The sequence below is a fragment of the Talpa occidentalis genome, unplaced genomic scaffold (assembly GCF_014898055.3).
Source record: "Talpa occidentalis isolate TD23 unplaced genomic scaffold, MPIMG_talOcc4v2.1 talOcc4.6, whole genome shotgun sequence".
Classification (NCBI taxonomy): domain Eukaryota; kingdom Metazoa; phylum Chordata; class Mammalia; order Eulipotyphla; family Talpidae; genus Talpa; species Talpa occidentalis.
In genome coordinates this window covers 123890006-123907018 of record NW_023604972.1, presented here as the reverse complement: position 1 = coordinate 123907018, position 17013 = coordinate 123890006, and the positions used below count along the sequence as shown (strand labels likewise).

The 17013-nt window shown below is 36.7% G+C and overlaps 1 protein-coding gene across 2 annotated transcripts in view; it reads right to left on the bottom strand.

Moving 5' to 3' along the window:
- Positions 1-17013, bottom strand: part of ZFR (zinc finger RNA binding protein) — a 79452-nt gene continuing 62439 nt past the window's right edge. For both annotated transcript variants that reach the window (XM_037530412.2, XM_037530410.1), the window contains 3 exons: positions 5646-5757; positions 5445-5542; positions 1-1608 (listed from right to left, as the gene is read on the bottom strand). In XM_037530412.2, the coding sequence (XP_037386309.1) occupies positions 1429-1608; positions 5445-5542; positions 5646-5757 (390 nt within the window). In that variant the 3' untranslated portion in view covers positions 1-1428. The remainder of the gene's footprint in view (positions 1609-5444; positions 5543-5645; positions 5758-17013) is intronic.

Below are 17013 nucleotides of genomic sequence, written 5' to 3'. Positions count from 1 at the left end.
TAAACTTGGATATGGTTTTCCTGAAGCATACGTCATTCAAAGCAAAATTAGTTTATGCTATTAATTCTAACATATAATACATTTAAGTCATTATATGAATTTAAGTTTTTATTTTTGTATTTCACTGTAGTGCTGTGACAACAAAATGACATCTGTGTACCAGAGCATATATACATCAACAGTAAGATGTAACTTCTCATTACACCACTGCTAAAATATTTAGCTTTTTGTAGGACACATAAGCATGTAAGATGGCCACACCAAATAATTTTCTGTTTTTTCCTTAGATAATCTTAATTTTTTTAATCAGTAATACTTTATCAACCTCACTGTTAATATAACTGTAAATTATCTGGGTGATGAGGTGTGGGGGTCAGGGAGGAATCATTCAACTGTGTTATACTGTAATAAGCTGCTAGAATAATCTCACACACCAGTAAGGGAACTGTCATCATAATTAAGGGCTGGTTACTGTTGTTAGTTGCACAATGATAAAGTTCTTTTGAAAATATTGGTTAGCCCACTAATATATGAAAAATGCCCTTTCCATTTACGCAGAAGAAAAAAATATTCAGAAAGTTATTTTTGGCCTTGCTATGTCAAAAAGTCAACTGTACAAAGATCTACGTGTCAAACCTAAAATTATAATTTTAAAAGTCTATTAAAAACAAAAATGTCATGCATTTTTATTATCAATTATGCAGAGGCTTTAAAACTGTTGCAAGACCATATAGTATATATTAGCTTTTATACTGCTAATGCACAACTAACAGCAAACTTGATTAGATTAACAGAAATCTGTCTTAATTACACCTTTATATATCACACTAGAGAGACAAATGCCACAAGATCTGCAGAAACATTCAGTTCTGAGCACTTAAATGGCAGGATAACTTTGTGTTGTAATCCATCACATATAGAATAACAAAACGAAAGTAAAATATTCTGCAGTCTCACGTTACAAAAAAACGTACTGCTGTAAAATATAAAGAAGGGGTAAAGGATATCATTTATAACATAAAGTAACAACTAGTCAAAGAGCAAACAAAATGTCTAAATAAAAATATCAAAATACACATAGCAACTGAAGCACAAATACTGCATTAAATACAGTAAAGGTTTAATAAGACTAGTTAATAAAAGACAAAAATAGGGGGCTAGGGCAGCCAGTAAATAAAACCAAAATAATGGAGAAAATTTTGAACCATTGTTTTTCCCCTAGTTGAAGCACAATTTTTTGGGGGGGATGTCTTTCCATTCATATAATACCTAACACTGTACATTAAGATTTTGATATCATAGAAAAACTTGGTTCTTCCATGAAATTCTTTAAATTCTTGATAAATTTTCCAAGTAGACATTATTATGAATGAAAAACAGGCAACAAATGGGCACCTGTTGTTAACACTGCAGATTTACAGAAACTTTTTAAAAGTTATCATAATCTTTTTTATCTTTTTTCCCCTCAGCTTCAAATCCATCAACTCCATCGCTATCCCTTCTTCGTTTCCTATTATTGTGGATGTTAAAACGTTGGCTCATTTGGGGTAGTGGATCCATGCCCAGAACTTTGTGTATCTGGCGGAATGCAAGGAGTCTCAGTGCAAACTGCAATAAAGAGAGTCAGAATTTTAGAGTTAATTAAAAACAAACAAAATCAAAAATATTAATTCTTTACATCCCCATAACAACATAAAAAAGCACGTTGAATGCAAGAAACACCTTAAACAATCTTAATTTCACAACTGAAATAAGCTCCACGTGTTTCAAAGGTTTTTACTTTTAGGAATTTTTTGTATACATGCTATTTTGTTTTTTAAAAAGACAAATTAAAAAATAAATCTTCAAGTAAAACTTAGTGACATGTTAAAAAACATCCTGAAACAATATATACAGCAAAAGAAAGTGTCTCACTCGTTGAGTAAATCCCTCTTTGGTTCATATTCATGTATTTTCCTATTCTTTCCGTGGATGCCTCTCTTTCTCTCTCACTGTCTCTATCCCCTCCCCCCCTCCCCATCCCCCTACAAATCCCCCCTCCCTCTCAGGAACATCTATCAATTTGCTACTATGTGAGCTAAAAGGTTTTCACTACATGGCCATATATATATATACAGGAATATACCAGGTATGACTATAAAAAGATTTCATAAAATCTTGACATTAAAAGGATTTTTGAGATATAATTTAAACTACTACTCAATTTTTCTAGGGATATATAGCCCTTCAAACATGAATATTTGTGTACTGAGTTTTTCAGTAGACATTATATGGCAAGTTTCCTTAGGTATTCAGTAGGAGTCAAGTATTAGTCACATGGTAACAGAGTTTAAGTTACTGAGAAATTGCCAAAGTTTTTTAAAGTATTTGCTGTTGAGACTTTTAAAATTCCTGCTTATTTCTTCAGCAGAGGATTAGTACTTGGTTGTAATCATCTGTGTGACCATTTACTGTTTTGGAGTATTTTTCTTTCCAGATTACAAGATTCCTATGCCTTACAACTGTCTCCTTTGTGGACTTTTCAAAATCTGTAAGTCCCCAAACTGTGTGCATTTAAGACTTGATACAATCCTCTATTTAGCCTGCAATTTTTGATTTGTCAGTGTTGGGTGCTTCACTATCTCATTTAAGTTATAAGGGTATTCACTTTCTGAAGTGAGAACTAGGAGTATTTATTAAGAGTACTAATTCTTAGTGAATTGTAAAAGGTCCTTCTCAAAAAGAATGTTTTCTTCTTTATTACAAAAAATACCCAGAGATATATGTGGTATGATAATGAATATTACTGTGCTTTTACCATAGGGATGTTGCTATTAGTCACTGGCTGATTCTAATACTAGGGTTTCTAAATGGAGAAATACTGCAAAATAAGTAAAAGTAGGATAGCATCTGAAACGGGAGTAAACGCCATAATCTCTTGTTCTATATTGGGTTGTATGTAATTCTTTTTTTTTTTTTTTTAACATTTATTTATATATGCATACAAGAGCTGGGCTGTAGGCCAGAGGTGCAGGGAGTAAGAGGGTTCACCAGAGACAGAGCGGGGAACAAAACAGGCAGACTGAAATACACTGCTGAGGGGAGCAGTGGGTGAGTCAGGAGGGGTCTGCTGCACCATGTGTAGCTCCCTGGCTGGCCGGGAATTGAACTCATGCTGCAGAGGCTGTGGACAACTTCAAAGCACTGTGTTTAAATCCTGCGCCACCAGGGAGGCCTTGTATGTATTTCTAATATCTGATAAGAGAGAATTCTATCATACAATTGGCAATTTATCAGCAAATGAAATTTAAGGATAGTGAAGTTATTCCCAGACAAAGACATCTTTAAACATCCAGGATGGCTTATATAAAGGCTGTATCATGCAGAAGCAACTTTAATAGGACAGCTAGAGAATAAAGACATACAGACATGGAAAAATAAACGTTTTGGAAGGAAAAGAGGAATAGTTTTAGACAAATCCAAAGGAAGAGAATTATAAACATGGATACTATATACTACCAAAAAATGCACTGAAATCAGCATGGGTACAATCCACACAAGCTTATTCAGATTTCACCAGTTAGTCACACTTCTTTATGTGTATGTGTGTATAGTTTTATGCAATTTTAATCACATGGAGCCTTGTATAGCTGCCTTCACAATCACATACTAAACGGTACCATTACCATGAGACTCCCGTTATATCCAAACCAATCCACTTCCCATCCCTAAACTCGTAGGAACTACTATACTGTTTTCCATGTCCACAATTATGCTATTTCATATAATCTGTTATATACTACGAGTGGAATTATGCAGTATGAAACTCCTTCTATTTTAACAAGGGCACTTCTAACATCTCCAAAAACTAGATCACTTTCTTCAGTCACATTTTAAAAAACTGCCTTTCTATTGTAAACTTTATCAGTTTTCATAGGCCTAACCCTGAATTTTCTTTCCCTTAAATATATAAAAAAATTCCTTAAGTAGGGGCTCCTTGGTGGCACAAGGGATTAAGTCTCAACACTATTAAGCTATTGGCAGCCACTAGAGCATGAGTTTGATTCCTGGCTGGGGAGCTAACCCACATGGCGCTGCAGACTTCTCCTATCTTCCCGCTGCTCCCCTCAGCAGTTAATCTCAGTAGATCCACCTGTTCTGCTCCCCACTCTGTCTCTGGTGAATCCTCTCACCCCTTGCACCTCTGACCTACACCCCCATTCCTATATGCATGCATTAAAAAAAAAAATCTTATAAAGAAATTCCTTGAGTATTGAAAAAGAAAGGAGTAACATAAGTTAAGTATCTTCTTCCTCAAAACTTCAAACGTAGGGCCTCCCTGGTGGCACAAGGGATTAAGGAGCAACCTATGAAGATATTCGCAGCCATTGCAGCATGAGTTCGATCGCAGGCCATGGAGCTATCCACAAGACACAGCAGACCTCTCCTGACTCGCCAGGTGCTCCCCTCAGCAGTGTACTTCAGTCGATCTGCCTGTTCTGTTCCCTACTCTGTCTCTGGTGAATCCTCTCATCCCCTACACCTCCGGCCTGTATTCCAGTTCTTGAACGCATAAATAAATAAATCTTTAAGAAAAAATTCAAACCTAAAGATATAAAAACAAAACTTATTTCATACACATGAATCAATAATCTTGAGAGTCTATAAGATATCCATAGTGGCCTATTGCTACCAACTCCCCCCTCAATATAAATTTGGCATAATAATTTAATCTTATTCCAAATTATTCTTGCTAGAACACACAACAATCAAGATAAATTCAACAATTTCATCTGCCACAGAATATTGTTCATAGCTAAGTAAACTTTACTCCCCCCTAGCAAATTTCTACAATCTAAGAGGTAAAGCTATAGTAGTTTTTCATTCATTCTGTAGGTTCAAATGTGTTTTTCTTTTCAACAATTTGTCTTCACAATAGGATTAACAACGGATATTGATAATGGCTAATAATTATTAAGATCCTTCTATATACAGGCACAATTATAACTGCACATATTATCGAATTGAATCCTCCCAATGATCCTGTTTAAGACAGATACTGCTTTTATTTTCATTTTATAGGTAAGATGGCAGTTGGTATTAGACAGCAATTCCAGTAGCTAGGATAGAATAAAATATTATAATAAGTACTACAAACTACATAGCACATTATTACTGCACAAGTAGAGAACACAGTTTTTCTACTGATCTTGATTTATAACTGATATCCAGATTTAATAAGACTGAAAATATGGTTGCATGTTTATATTATATACTTTAGTTAGACACACACAGTTAAAATAATAAATTTATAAGTGAAATCTAGCTTGAATTTATTCCCTAAGGACTTAGACGAGCAGCAGAATGAGTTATTATGTAGTAATTTCTTCTAAAAGAAAATTATAAAAAACAAACCCTTAAGGGCAGTACCCAGCAAAGCCATAGGATTAGGAACACACTGGTACCTGTGCACTGGATGTGATGTCTTCACGCTGCTGGTCTGTCATTGTTGCCAAAGTGTCGAAGGGATCCTTCTCACAAGGATCCAGAAGTCCAGGACTACCTACAGCAATTAGTATAGAGAGAAAACACTTATCAGCATTATCCATTTTTAAAAGAAGAGTTCTTACTCAACTATCAAACACAAAAATTAAAAAATGAATCACCTTTAAGAATAATCCCTGAAGAAATGCACTCAAAAACTCTTCTCAGAGCATCTCCAGGACTCTGAGGACTAGAAGCACTACTGATTGCTTTTTCTACTAATAACTCCATAGCCTAAAAATGAAAACATAAAAAAGCTTTAAACAGAAAACAATGAAAATAAGGCCATATAAAATTTACATTAAAAAGACTGTATACTTAAAGAAAATTGTTAAGTGAGATTGGGTTTTGTCGTTTTTAATTACCGCATTCTTTTTCTATTAAAATATGACAGTACTTACAAATCCTTGCATATTAAGTGCTCTCATATATTTGTTTTTCAACACCTACAGACTGATGATTAACGAGTTACAGCAGGATAATATTCTACTAGACTTGCTTTTTTTCTCTACAAACAACAGTAGCTATCTAAAATGTCATTTAACATACCCCTGAACTATTATTCCTAAGGAAAATACAAACTATGTTTTACTGTAAATTATATTTGAGGGACTCAACATCAAAATAAATAAAGATAAAAATGAAAGTACAGATTTAGAAAGCCACTAAAGAGAGTGTTTTTGAAAGGGGCTCTTATTAGAAAAAATTGCTTTTTCTAAAAATTTATTTAAAAATCGAATTGTTTGTAATTCACATAAGACTAATAACACTCTTTTTAAAGTATACAATTCAGTGGTTTTTTAGTATACTTACAAAGTTGTTGCACCATAACCACTATTTAATTGCAGAATATTTTTATTACCCCGAAAGGAAACCCCACATAAAGGAACAGACATTCCCCATTTTCCCTTTCCTCTAACCAATGGCAACCACTTTCAGTTGCTATACATTTGCTTATTCTGGACTATTCATACAAATGGAAACACATGTAACGTGGCTTTTTGTCTGTCTTTTTTCACTTAGCATAAAGTTTAAGGTCCACCCCACTATAGCTCTTACTTAAACTTTGAATAAGGCCACCAGTAGCAATTCAAAACATGAAGACTGGACTATAATGAAACCCTTAACATGGTACTGAAGCTAAAAATACCTTAGTTACAATTCATTTTTTGGTACAAAAAAGGCTCATAGGTTTAATGTTCACCTATACAATTCAAAGCCTTTACTCAGATCTTTTAAGTAAGAATCACTTTAAATAGCTTAGGCACATGGAGACTGTAGCTGCAATCAATTTATTTAGGAATAAATTGAAAGAGAAATGGAAATTTTGTACATTAATAGTGGTAAAATATAGTGGCTGGCAGCATGTCCATAATGATAAATGCAAATTATAATGAAAAAAAATTAAGTTTGGTTCAGTTTATTAGTTGAAGAATGCAAGAAACTACTCAAGATACATTTAAAGTATTTTCATTTTGAAAATCAGTATTTTGGGGAATTAGCTTCAATAATCTAGACAATTCTATGTATGTATAGTATCTCTCCTTTTCTACACAATCAAGTATTATTTCAAAATGTCCAAAATATTGTAAAATCCTTGAGGATATGCTCAATGTCATTTATTTTTAACCCCATTGTAAGCATTAGTAGCCAGCATAAAGAAAATATAAAAATGAAGAAAACTGATTTATGGAATACAGAAAGTCAATATATTTAAACACACAAGGAAACTAAGTCAATCATATGCCTTCTGAGATCATTTGCTATAAAGCTGCACTTAAAATACTAATTTTCTATAGAACTTGGTTGTTCTAGATGTCAGTTAGGAAAACAACAAAAGTAGAACACATGTGGTTTATAAATTATAAAATGAATTCATTCAAGAGTAAAAGGACAACATCAAAGGTAACAGTTTAGGGAAATATTTTGGCTACAATACTTAGGATCTAGGATGCTGAAGTTATTTTAAAACATCCTATATTAAATGATTTGATATCTAGGATTCTATGTCCAAGGTCATAAAACCAGATTCGGATTTGACCCCAGGAAATGTCTGCACACACCTCCCCCCTCTTTTTTAAACTACAACTATACAAATATCTTTTAATTAAGGGTGATGATCCAGACAGATATTAAGTAGTTTCCTTGGATATAGTTTCTACCGTTGATAGAGGTTAGAAACATCTATGGGATTCTGATAGCACAGGCACTTTCATTTGGAATATAAATAGGTGAAAAACTTTTTCAGTATAAAATCAACGAGTTCGAAGGCACATCTTAAGGAACCCAGGATTGTCAGTACTAAAGATTTATAATGGAGCTATACATCACGAAAGCACAAAAAATACTCAGTGTAGTTATTTACCAGGAATGTACTGTAAACATTTAAGTAGCTCAAGACTAGGAAGTCTTAAACAATAGTAATAGTTATGATCATCATTATAATTTACTGAGTGCTTATTATGTACTAAGCACTGTTCTAAGCCTTTACTATATTATCCAATTTTAATTATTACAACTACCTATGGAGATAGATATGACTAATAATCCCATTTACAAACAGAGATGTTTGTTATTAAAATAGGATTTTATGAATACCATTATAACAATTGTATATACAAGTCATTTCTATATTCTAGTGAAACAGGTTAACATTGATACATGCATCACAGAAATCCATTCATAAACTCACTTTCTGGGTGTTAATAAATTTATGCACAGCACTCTTACTTCATACTCAACAATTTTTTTTTTCATACTCAACAATTCTTAACAAAACCCGTCACATCTTCTGAAAAGAAAAATAAGTTTTCTCACATCTTTTGGTGATGTGGAGTGTGCACACACTTTAAATATTAAAATGGTTTTTGCTAGGGGAGAGACGAAAGCGAAAGAGGTGATACAGTCCAATTAGAACTCAGTGATTCTTTTGCCAACTAGCAGATTGTTAGTTTTTTGCCTTGAGATATCACTATCCTATCATTTAAAAGCTTCATTGGCTCTATGGGCCTCCCTGGTGGTGCAAGGGATTAAGTCTCAGCAGAATGAAGCTATCCGCAGCCACTGCAGCATGAGTTCGACCTCCCACCAGAGAGATGACCCACATGGGCAGCAGACCTCTCCTGTCTCGCCTGCTGCTCCCCTCAGAAAAAGTGAGCGCTTCGAAGCTGCCTGCAGCCTCTGCAGCCGTTCGATCGGTTGCTCCCCACATGGCGCGCAGACCTCTCTGCTGTCAGCAGTGTACTTCGGTCCTTCTCCTGCTCTGCCGCTCTGGCTCTGGTGAATTCTCTCACCCCCCGCGCTTCTGACTGTACCCAGTGCATGTATAAACAAACAAACCTAAATAAATAAAAAAAAAAAAAAAAAAAAAAAAAAAGAAAGTGTACTTCGGTCCTTCTGCCCGTTCTGCTCCCCACTCTGTCTCTGGTGAGTCCTCTCACCCCTTGCACCTCTGGCCTACAAGATATGGACTACTCTACTCTATATTAAAAGTCACCACCACAAAAATATTACAAATATGCTTGGAAAATCAATAAAATATGTGGAAATAAACACTGAATCATATATTTCGACTGTTAATTTGAACATAAAGTATAATTTTTTTAAAAGGCGGACTGACTGAAATACACTACTGAGGGGATCAGTGGGCAAGACAGGAGAGGTCTGCTGCGCCATGTGGGTCATATCTCCAGCCAGGGATCGAACTTGCGCTGCGGTAGTTGTGGATTGCCTCATAGTGCTGATGCTCAACCCTTTGTACCAACAGGGAGGACCCTGAACGGAAAGTGTAATTATGGAAGTTCTCTTGGTCTTTTCTTGGTAAGCTGTTCCTTTACATGATAGTCATTCTTCAAAAAAAAAGTAAAAATAAAATACAACATAAGATTAACTAAAGTGAGTATTTCAGTGGCATTTAGTACTTTTATTAAGTTGTGTATCTACTACCACTAGTTCAAAACATTTCCATTACTCCAATGTAAAATCCCCACATTAAGCAGTTTCTTTCTAGTCCCTTCTCCCTCTAAGTCTCTGGCAACCACCAATCTACATTTGGGATATTTCAAACAAATGCAATCATATAATGTGATCTTTTGTGGCTGGCTCTCTTCACTTAGCATAGTATCTTGGAGGTTCATCTATGTTGTGACAGCTTATTCTTTTTTAAAAATACTCCTCTAACACTCTGACATAAACTATGTAGAAATAAAATACATTATTGAACATTAACTGTATGTCTTATGTAAATTATAACTGGTTTATCATTCTAACTGAGGTTTAGAATCTATAGGAAATCCTGATGTCAGATCATCCTTATTAGAGTAGAATTCTACCTATTTTCTTTACTTCATCACAATGGATTCAGACAAAAGAATGACTGGAAGGTAAGTATTGTTTTCAGTACTCAATGGAGTAGTACTAAAGCCTAAAACAGGTATTATTACTTAAAAGTATTATTCACAGTGTAATCCATCTGAATGCTAAACAAAATTGAAGACAATAAAGTTCATAAAAAATTCAAATTTCTTTTAAAAATTAAGAAGTTAGGCCTCCCTGGTGGTGCAAGGGTCTAAGATACAACCTATGATGCTATCTGCAGCCACTGCAGCACGAGTTCAATCCCGGACCAGGGAGCTACCCACATGGCACAGCAGACCTCTCCTGTCTCACCCGCTGCTTCTGTCAGCAGTGTATTTCAGTCTGTCTGCTTGTTCTGTTCCCCACTCTGTCTCTGGCGAATCCTCTCACCCCCGGCACCTCTGGCCTGTACCTCAGTTCTTGTATGCATAAATAAATAAATCTTTTAAAAAAAAAATTGAGAAGTTACCTCTGCTTAAGGAGATAGTACAAAGACAACTTTCAACATGTTTTGCACCAAAAAATATAATTAGGATTAAGAAATGTTATAATGCAAATTACCACTGCCCAAGCAAAAATATATTATCTTCAAACCGAACAGAAAAAAGGCCAGTGAAAGAGATTGGCAAGAAACTCTGTGGCTGGGACAACCATTCATGTCGTTCCTAATTTGGTGCTTTAGAGAAGATGGGGGTGGGATTGGCAGTTGAATGAAAAAAGTCCAAAAATCTCACCAATAACCACCCAACTCAAGAAGAGTAAGAACAAATCATGTAGGCAGTCCCAAGAGAAGAAATTTTCCTAAATACAAAGATACCTTCTGACATCTTTCAATTTCACCACAGAAAGGATAAGCAATAGAATTTACCATCTTGAAGACTCTTCATGAAAATGAGGAATTACATCTAATAAAACACATCTGGCAGATAAAAGAAATAAGGAACTATCTTCCAAAGACATATGACATGGGGGCCTCTCCGGTGGTGTAATGTGTTAAGTCTCAGCACTATGAAGTTATCAGCAGCCATTGCAGCAGGAGTTCAATCCATGGCCAGGGAGCTAACCCACATGGCACAGCAGACCTCTCCTGTCTTGCCCATTGCTCCCCTCAGCAGTGTATTTCAGTCAATCTGCCTATACTGCTCCCCACTCTGTCTCTGGTGAATCCTCTCACTGAACCCCCTGGGCCTACACCCCAGCTCTTGTTATGTATAAATAATTAAATCTTTAAAAAACAAAACAAAGACGTAAGAGGTGGGGAAAATACCAAAGATGGCTGTGAACTCTCAACAGATAGGTCCCAAAGTAGAGTCACATACTCAAAACTCTTTCTTGGTTCAAGGAAAGAGAAGTACCTGAAAAGAAATGGTGCCTTGGCTCAGGAAACAAATGGAACAGATTCTCAAGGAAAAGTCTCTAAAGCCATCCTGGATTTGAAACCTGAAATCTGAAGTGTACCAATGGAAGGCACATCATAAAGTACAGCATATTTAGGAGAAATCATTTTAATAAAGTGCCATTGTTTTACATCACTGTTAGTATTTTGACAATATAGAACTTCTCATTTCAGGAGTGGTCACTGTAACTCTCACCACCAAAGTACACATAGTCTCTTCCACCACAGTCCACTGTGTTCTTGCTTCCCCCTCCCTGCCTGGACACCTCCGATGGATGGTAAGCTTTCAAGGGGTGGTTTTAAAGTTTGTCTTTGTCTGACCCTTTGTTTGGTTTCTCTGCAGTCCAGATATAAGTGACACTATCCAGTATTTATCTTTCTCTTTCTGGCTTATTTCACTTATCATAATCCCTTCCAGCTCTATCCATGTTGCTGCAAAGATATGAATTTATCCTTTTTTGATTGCTGAGTAATATTCCACTGCACATATATCCACATCTTCTTGATTCACTCATCTGTTTTTGGGTTTTTAAGTTGTTTCCGAACCTTGGCTATTATAAATACTGCTGCAATAAACACAAGCATGCAGGTTTCCTTTAGAATTAGTTTTTGTGTACTTTGGATAGATACATAAGAACAGAATTGCTGGCTTGTATGGCAGCTTAATTTTTAGTCTCCTGAGGAACCTCCACACTGTGGTTGCACCAGCCTACATTCCCACCAATAAGTGGGAATTATTGGTGGGAACCCACCAATAAGTGGATTCCTTTTTCTTCACACCCTTGCCAGCAACTGTTATTTTTGGTCTTTTTTATATGGGCCATTCCTGGTAGTATGTGGTGGTGTCTCATTGTGGTTTTGATTTGCATTTCCCCACTGATCAATGATGAACCAATTTTCATGTGACTGTGGGCCATCTGTGTATGTCTTCCTTGGCGAAATGTCTATTCAGCTATTCTCACCATTTTTTTATTGGGTTGTTTTCTTTTTAGTTATATGAGCTCTTTCACATCTTCAGTATCAGTCTCTTTCAGATGTATGGTGAGCAAATATTTTCTCCCTTTTGGTAGTGTATCTCTTCCATTTTTGTTAGTCTCTTGTGATAAAGAAGCTTTTTAGTGATGTAGTATAATTTGTTTACTCGTTTTCTTTGCTGCTGGGAACAAATCTGCAAAGATATTTCTGAAGCTTAAGTCATAGAATGTTTTGCCTGTATTTTCTTCTATGTATTTTATGGTTTTAGGTCTTACAGTCAAGTCTTTCAACCATTTTGAGTCGATTTTCATGTGTGGGGTGAGACAGTGTCTAATTTCATTCTTTTGCACGTGGTAGCTCAATTTTCCCAACAGCATTTATTGAACGAGTTGATCCTTTGGGGGGATGAATAAAATGGACAAACCACTATGTTCTATAGTACTAGGACTGAATTTTTCAATGTCAAAATACTGACATTTTGTGTGTTTTAAAGTACCCAAATATTGGTGTAGTTTTTGTTATGTATAAGTAATTAAAAATAAAATCAGTCTGTAAAGCTTTGTTTACACCCCTTACCCACTCTCCCATCATTTACTAGCCATAACCTTACCGCCCCCTCGATTACTTAACTACTTTAGACCTCTGCAATCTCTCCTTTCACTCAGTATTTACTGGTCTGCACAACGAAAGGTGAGAGCAACTTTGAAGTTGAGGGCTCTTAGTCATAAAGAGGAAAAATAAGGTGGAGGGACAGGACAGAACCATTTATAATACTGGATCTCCAGACCCAAGACTAACCCAGAAAAAAGTCTGAGAATCTATTCTCATAAGTACTGAAAGCTTAGACATTCTGACAGAAAAAGCCTAAAGGACACTTAAGGTAAAAGGATGGAAGTTAGAATGCAAGAAATAGAAGAAAAGAAACAGAATGATGATGATAAAAAGAAACAGAATGATGATGTATAATGCTTATACATTTTTATATTTAAAATATATTAAGAATTTAATGAATTCCAGCCTCTCTGGTAGAACAAAGGGTTAAGTCTCAGCACTATGAAGCTATGGGCAGTCACTGCAGCACAAGTTCAATCCCCGTCCAGGGAGCTAACACACAGGCACAGCAGACCTCTCCTGTCTCGTCCACCGCTCCCTTCAGCAGTATATTTCACTAGACCCAAAAGTTCTGCTCCCCATTCTGTCTGTGATGAATCCTCTCAACCCCCTCCCTCCACACCTCTAGCCCACACCCCAGCTCTTGTATCCATAAATAAATAAATCTTTTTAAAAAAAGAATTTAGTGAATTCCAATCATATACTTAAACACTCATTATCATTTTGTTTCTATATGGCATTTGCTGTTACTAGCTAGTCTAGTCAAACAAGAAAGAATAAAAAGCAAAAAAAAAAAAAATATGCTATAGGTATTTAAAAAACAAGCAAGCAAGACTAGATTATAAAAACTCTGGCCATTTCTAGGAAATATAAATTGCCAAAATTAACTCCAGGAAAAAGAAAAATTACTACTACTTTACAATAGAAGAAATTGAGAAAGTGCTACCCCTTTAAAAAGGAGTAGAACATGAATTTTATAAAATGCCAAGGAACATTTTTGATGCTACAAACTGTTTTTTAGTTTTAGACAAAGAACAAAAAAGCGCCTACGTTATTTAATAAATAGTGAAAGTCAAAGTTAACAACATTGGTCATTAAGGTTATTCTCTGGGCCTCCCTGGTAGCTCAGGTATTAAGTCTCAGTGCTGAGTTCAACCCACAGCAAGGGAGTTAACCCACATGGCGCAGCAGACCTCTCCTTAGCAGTGTGTATTTCAGTGAATCAGCCTGTTCTGCTCCCCATTATGTCTCTGGTGAATCCTCTCAACCCCGGTACCTCTGGCCTATACCCAACTCTTCTATGCAAAATAAATAAAAGTCTTATAAAAAGGATTACTCTCATATGTGTGGAATGCAAATAGCTCCCTATGATTAAACCTGTGTCTGTAATACATATTAACAGCTTGGGAAAAAAACTATACATGCACGCAATAAACTGAAAAATTATCTTAAAGTTCAATACCATTCTTTTTTTATACAATAGCTGGGGTACAGGCCAGAGGCACGGGAGGGTTAAGAGGATTCACCAGACACAGAGTGGGGAGCAGAACAGGCAGACAGACCGAAAGCACTGCTGAGGGGAGCAGTGGGCTAGGCAGTAGAGGTCTGCCGCACCATGTGGGTTTCTCCTTGGCCAGCCAGGAATCTAACATGAGCTGTAGAGGCTGCATCACAGCACTGCGCTCAACCCACTGCACCACCAGGGAGGCTCTCAATACCATTCTTGATTCAAAAATTTAGTAAAGTAGGAAAAGAGCAATACTTCTAGAACATGACAAATGTCTCGAAGGGGTGATGTATCATCACACTGAATATAGCTTACACACTAAAGGCATTTGTAATAGATTAGGAATATAACACATTGATGAAGTATTATTTTTGTTATTCTACACTTGTTCCAGAATTAGCAACTAAATTAGAAAAAGGAAAGCAGGGGCCTCCGTGATGGTGCAAGGGGTTAAGCACAGCACTATGAAGCTATCTGCAGCCTCTGCAGTATCACATGACTTTGCTCACTGGCTGGGCAGGGAGCTACCCACATGGCACAGCAGACCTCTCCTGTCTTGCCCGCTGCTCCCTTCAGCAGTGTATTTCAGTCAGTCTGCCTGTTCTGTTCCCCACTCTGTCTCTATGAATCCTCTCACCCCCTCGCACCTCTGGCCTGTACCCCAATTCTTGTATGCATAAATTAATAAATCTTTAAAAAAAGGAAAGCAAAATATCATTTGTACAGATAATATAAGAAAAAAACTATCTAAATAAAAAAAATGCAGTGACTCATTACAAAATTTATATTCAAAGTCAATTGATATTCTATACAAAAACAATAACCAGATAAAACAACATAAGGAAAACTCTAAAAGTACTAACAACCAAAACAACTTATAGGCATAGAACCTACTAAAATCTAAATGGATGCATAAATTTAATTCTATAGGTAACACATCTTACGTTCCTGGCTAAGAAGAATTAGTTTATTATAAAAGTGACAATTAGTCTGGTTAATTCAATGCAGTACTACTTAAAGAACAACAAAAAACCTTCAGCAAAACTGAACAAAAGGGTAGTAAACTGAATGTGAAAGAAACCAAACAAACAGGAAAAAAGCAAAAGCATCTTTAGTGCTAGACAGTGTTTATAACTGGGGGTAGAGAATGGAGAGGGTGAACTGTGATTAAGAAAAGACAATCAAAATTTTAAAACAATTTAGTACTAAAGAAGAAAACCAATGAAAGAAAGACAGGTGATGACAGAAATAAGACCACACACAAAAAAGGAACTTTTGTTTATGACAGGACTTTTCAACCTCAGTGCTACTGACACTTTGGCATCAGTAAGACTTTGTGGTAGGGCCTCCCTGGTGGCGCAAAGGGTTAAGTCACAGCACTATGAAGCTATCAGCAGCCACTGCAGCAACATGAGCTCAATTCCTGGCCAGCCAGGGAGCTGACTCACATGGCGTAGCAGACCTCTCCTGTCTCGCCTGCTGCTCCCCTCAGCAAAGTATTGCAGTCAGTCCATTTCTTCTGCTCCCCAATCTATCTCTGGTGAATTCTCTCAACCCATCCCCCCTCCGGCCTTGTATGCATAAATAAATAAATACATCTTAAAAAAAAAAAAAAAAAAGACAGGCCTGCCTGGTGGCGCAGTGGTTGAGTGCTGGGTTGCAAAGCTGCCCGCAGCCTCTGCAGCGCTGGTTCGATCCCCGGCTGCTCCCCTGCCACCGGAGGAGGGTCCCACATGGCGTGCAGACCTCTCTTGCCGCCCGCTGCTCCCCTCAGCAGTGTACTTTGGTCCTTCTGCCTGCTCTGCTCCCTGCTCTGGTGAATTCTTTCACCCTCCCGCGCTTCTGACTGTACCTGGTGCTTATATAAATAAATAAATAAATAAATAAATAAATAAATAAATAAATAAATAAATCTTAAAAAAAAAAAAAGGACAACTTTGTTGCCGGGAGTGATTTCCTATATGTTGTAGGTATTTAGCAGCATGCTGGCTTCTGATAGATGCCCAGTTTTGACAACCAAAAAGGCCTCAAGATACTGCCAAATGCCTGCTGGAACACAAAACCACCCATAGTTGAGAACCACTGGTTTATGATGATGATGAGAAATTCAAACTGGGAGACTGAAAGAACAGATACCCTTAAATATCTTGTGTAATAGTACTGGAATAACTGATGGCAACTGGCCTGAAAAAAAACAGACATTGGATCCATTTTTGGTCCACTTATGATTCCTTAATCAATTTGTAATTATGCAAGTAATATGTGGAGGTTATCCTTATAAAATAAATACTATAGATCTCTACACCATCCTTTTATCCCATTCCTGATAACTGTTATTTTAAGGCAGAGTATCCTTTCAGTTTTTTTTTTTTTAAAGATTTATTCATTGGGCCTCCCCTGGTGGCGCAGCAGTTGTGCGCTGGGCTGCGAGGCTGCCCGCAGCCTCTGCAGCGACGGTTTGTTCCCCGGCTGGTGAGGGTCCCACCAAAAATAAAAAGAAAAAAAATTTATTTTTTTATGCATACAAGAGCTGGGGTACAGCCCAGAGGTGTGGAGGGGGGGGTGAGAGGATTTACCAGAGACAGAGTGGGGAACAGAACAGGCAGATTGAACTAAGTACACAGCTGAGGGGAGCTGCGGGTGA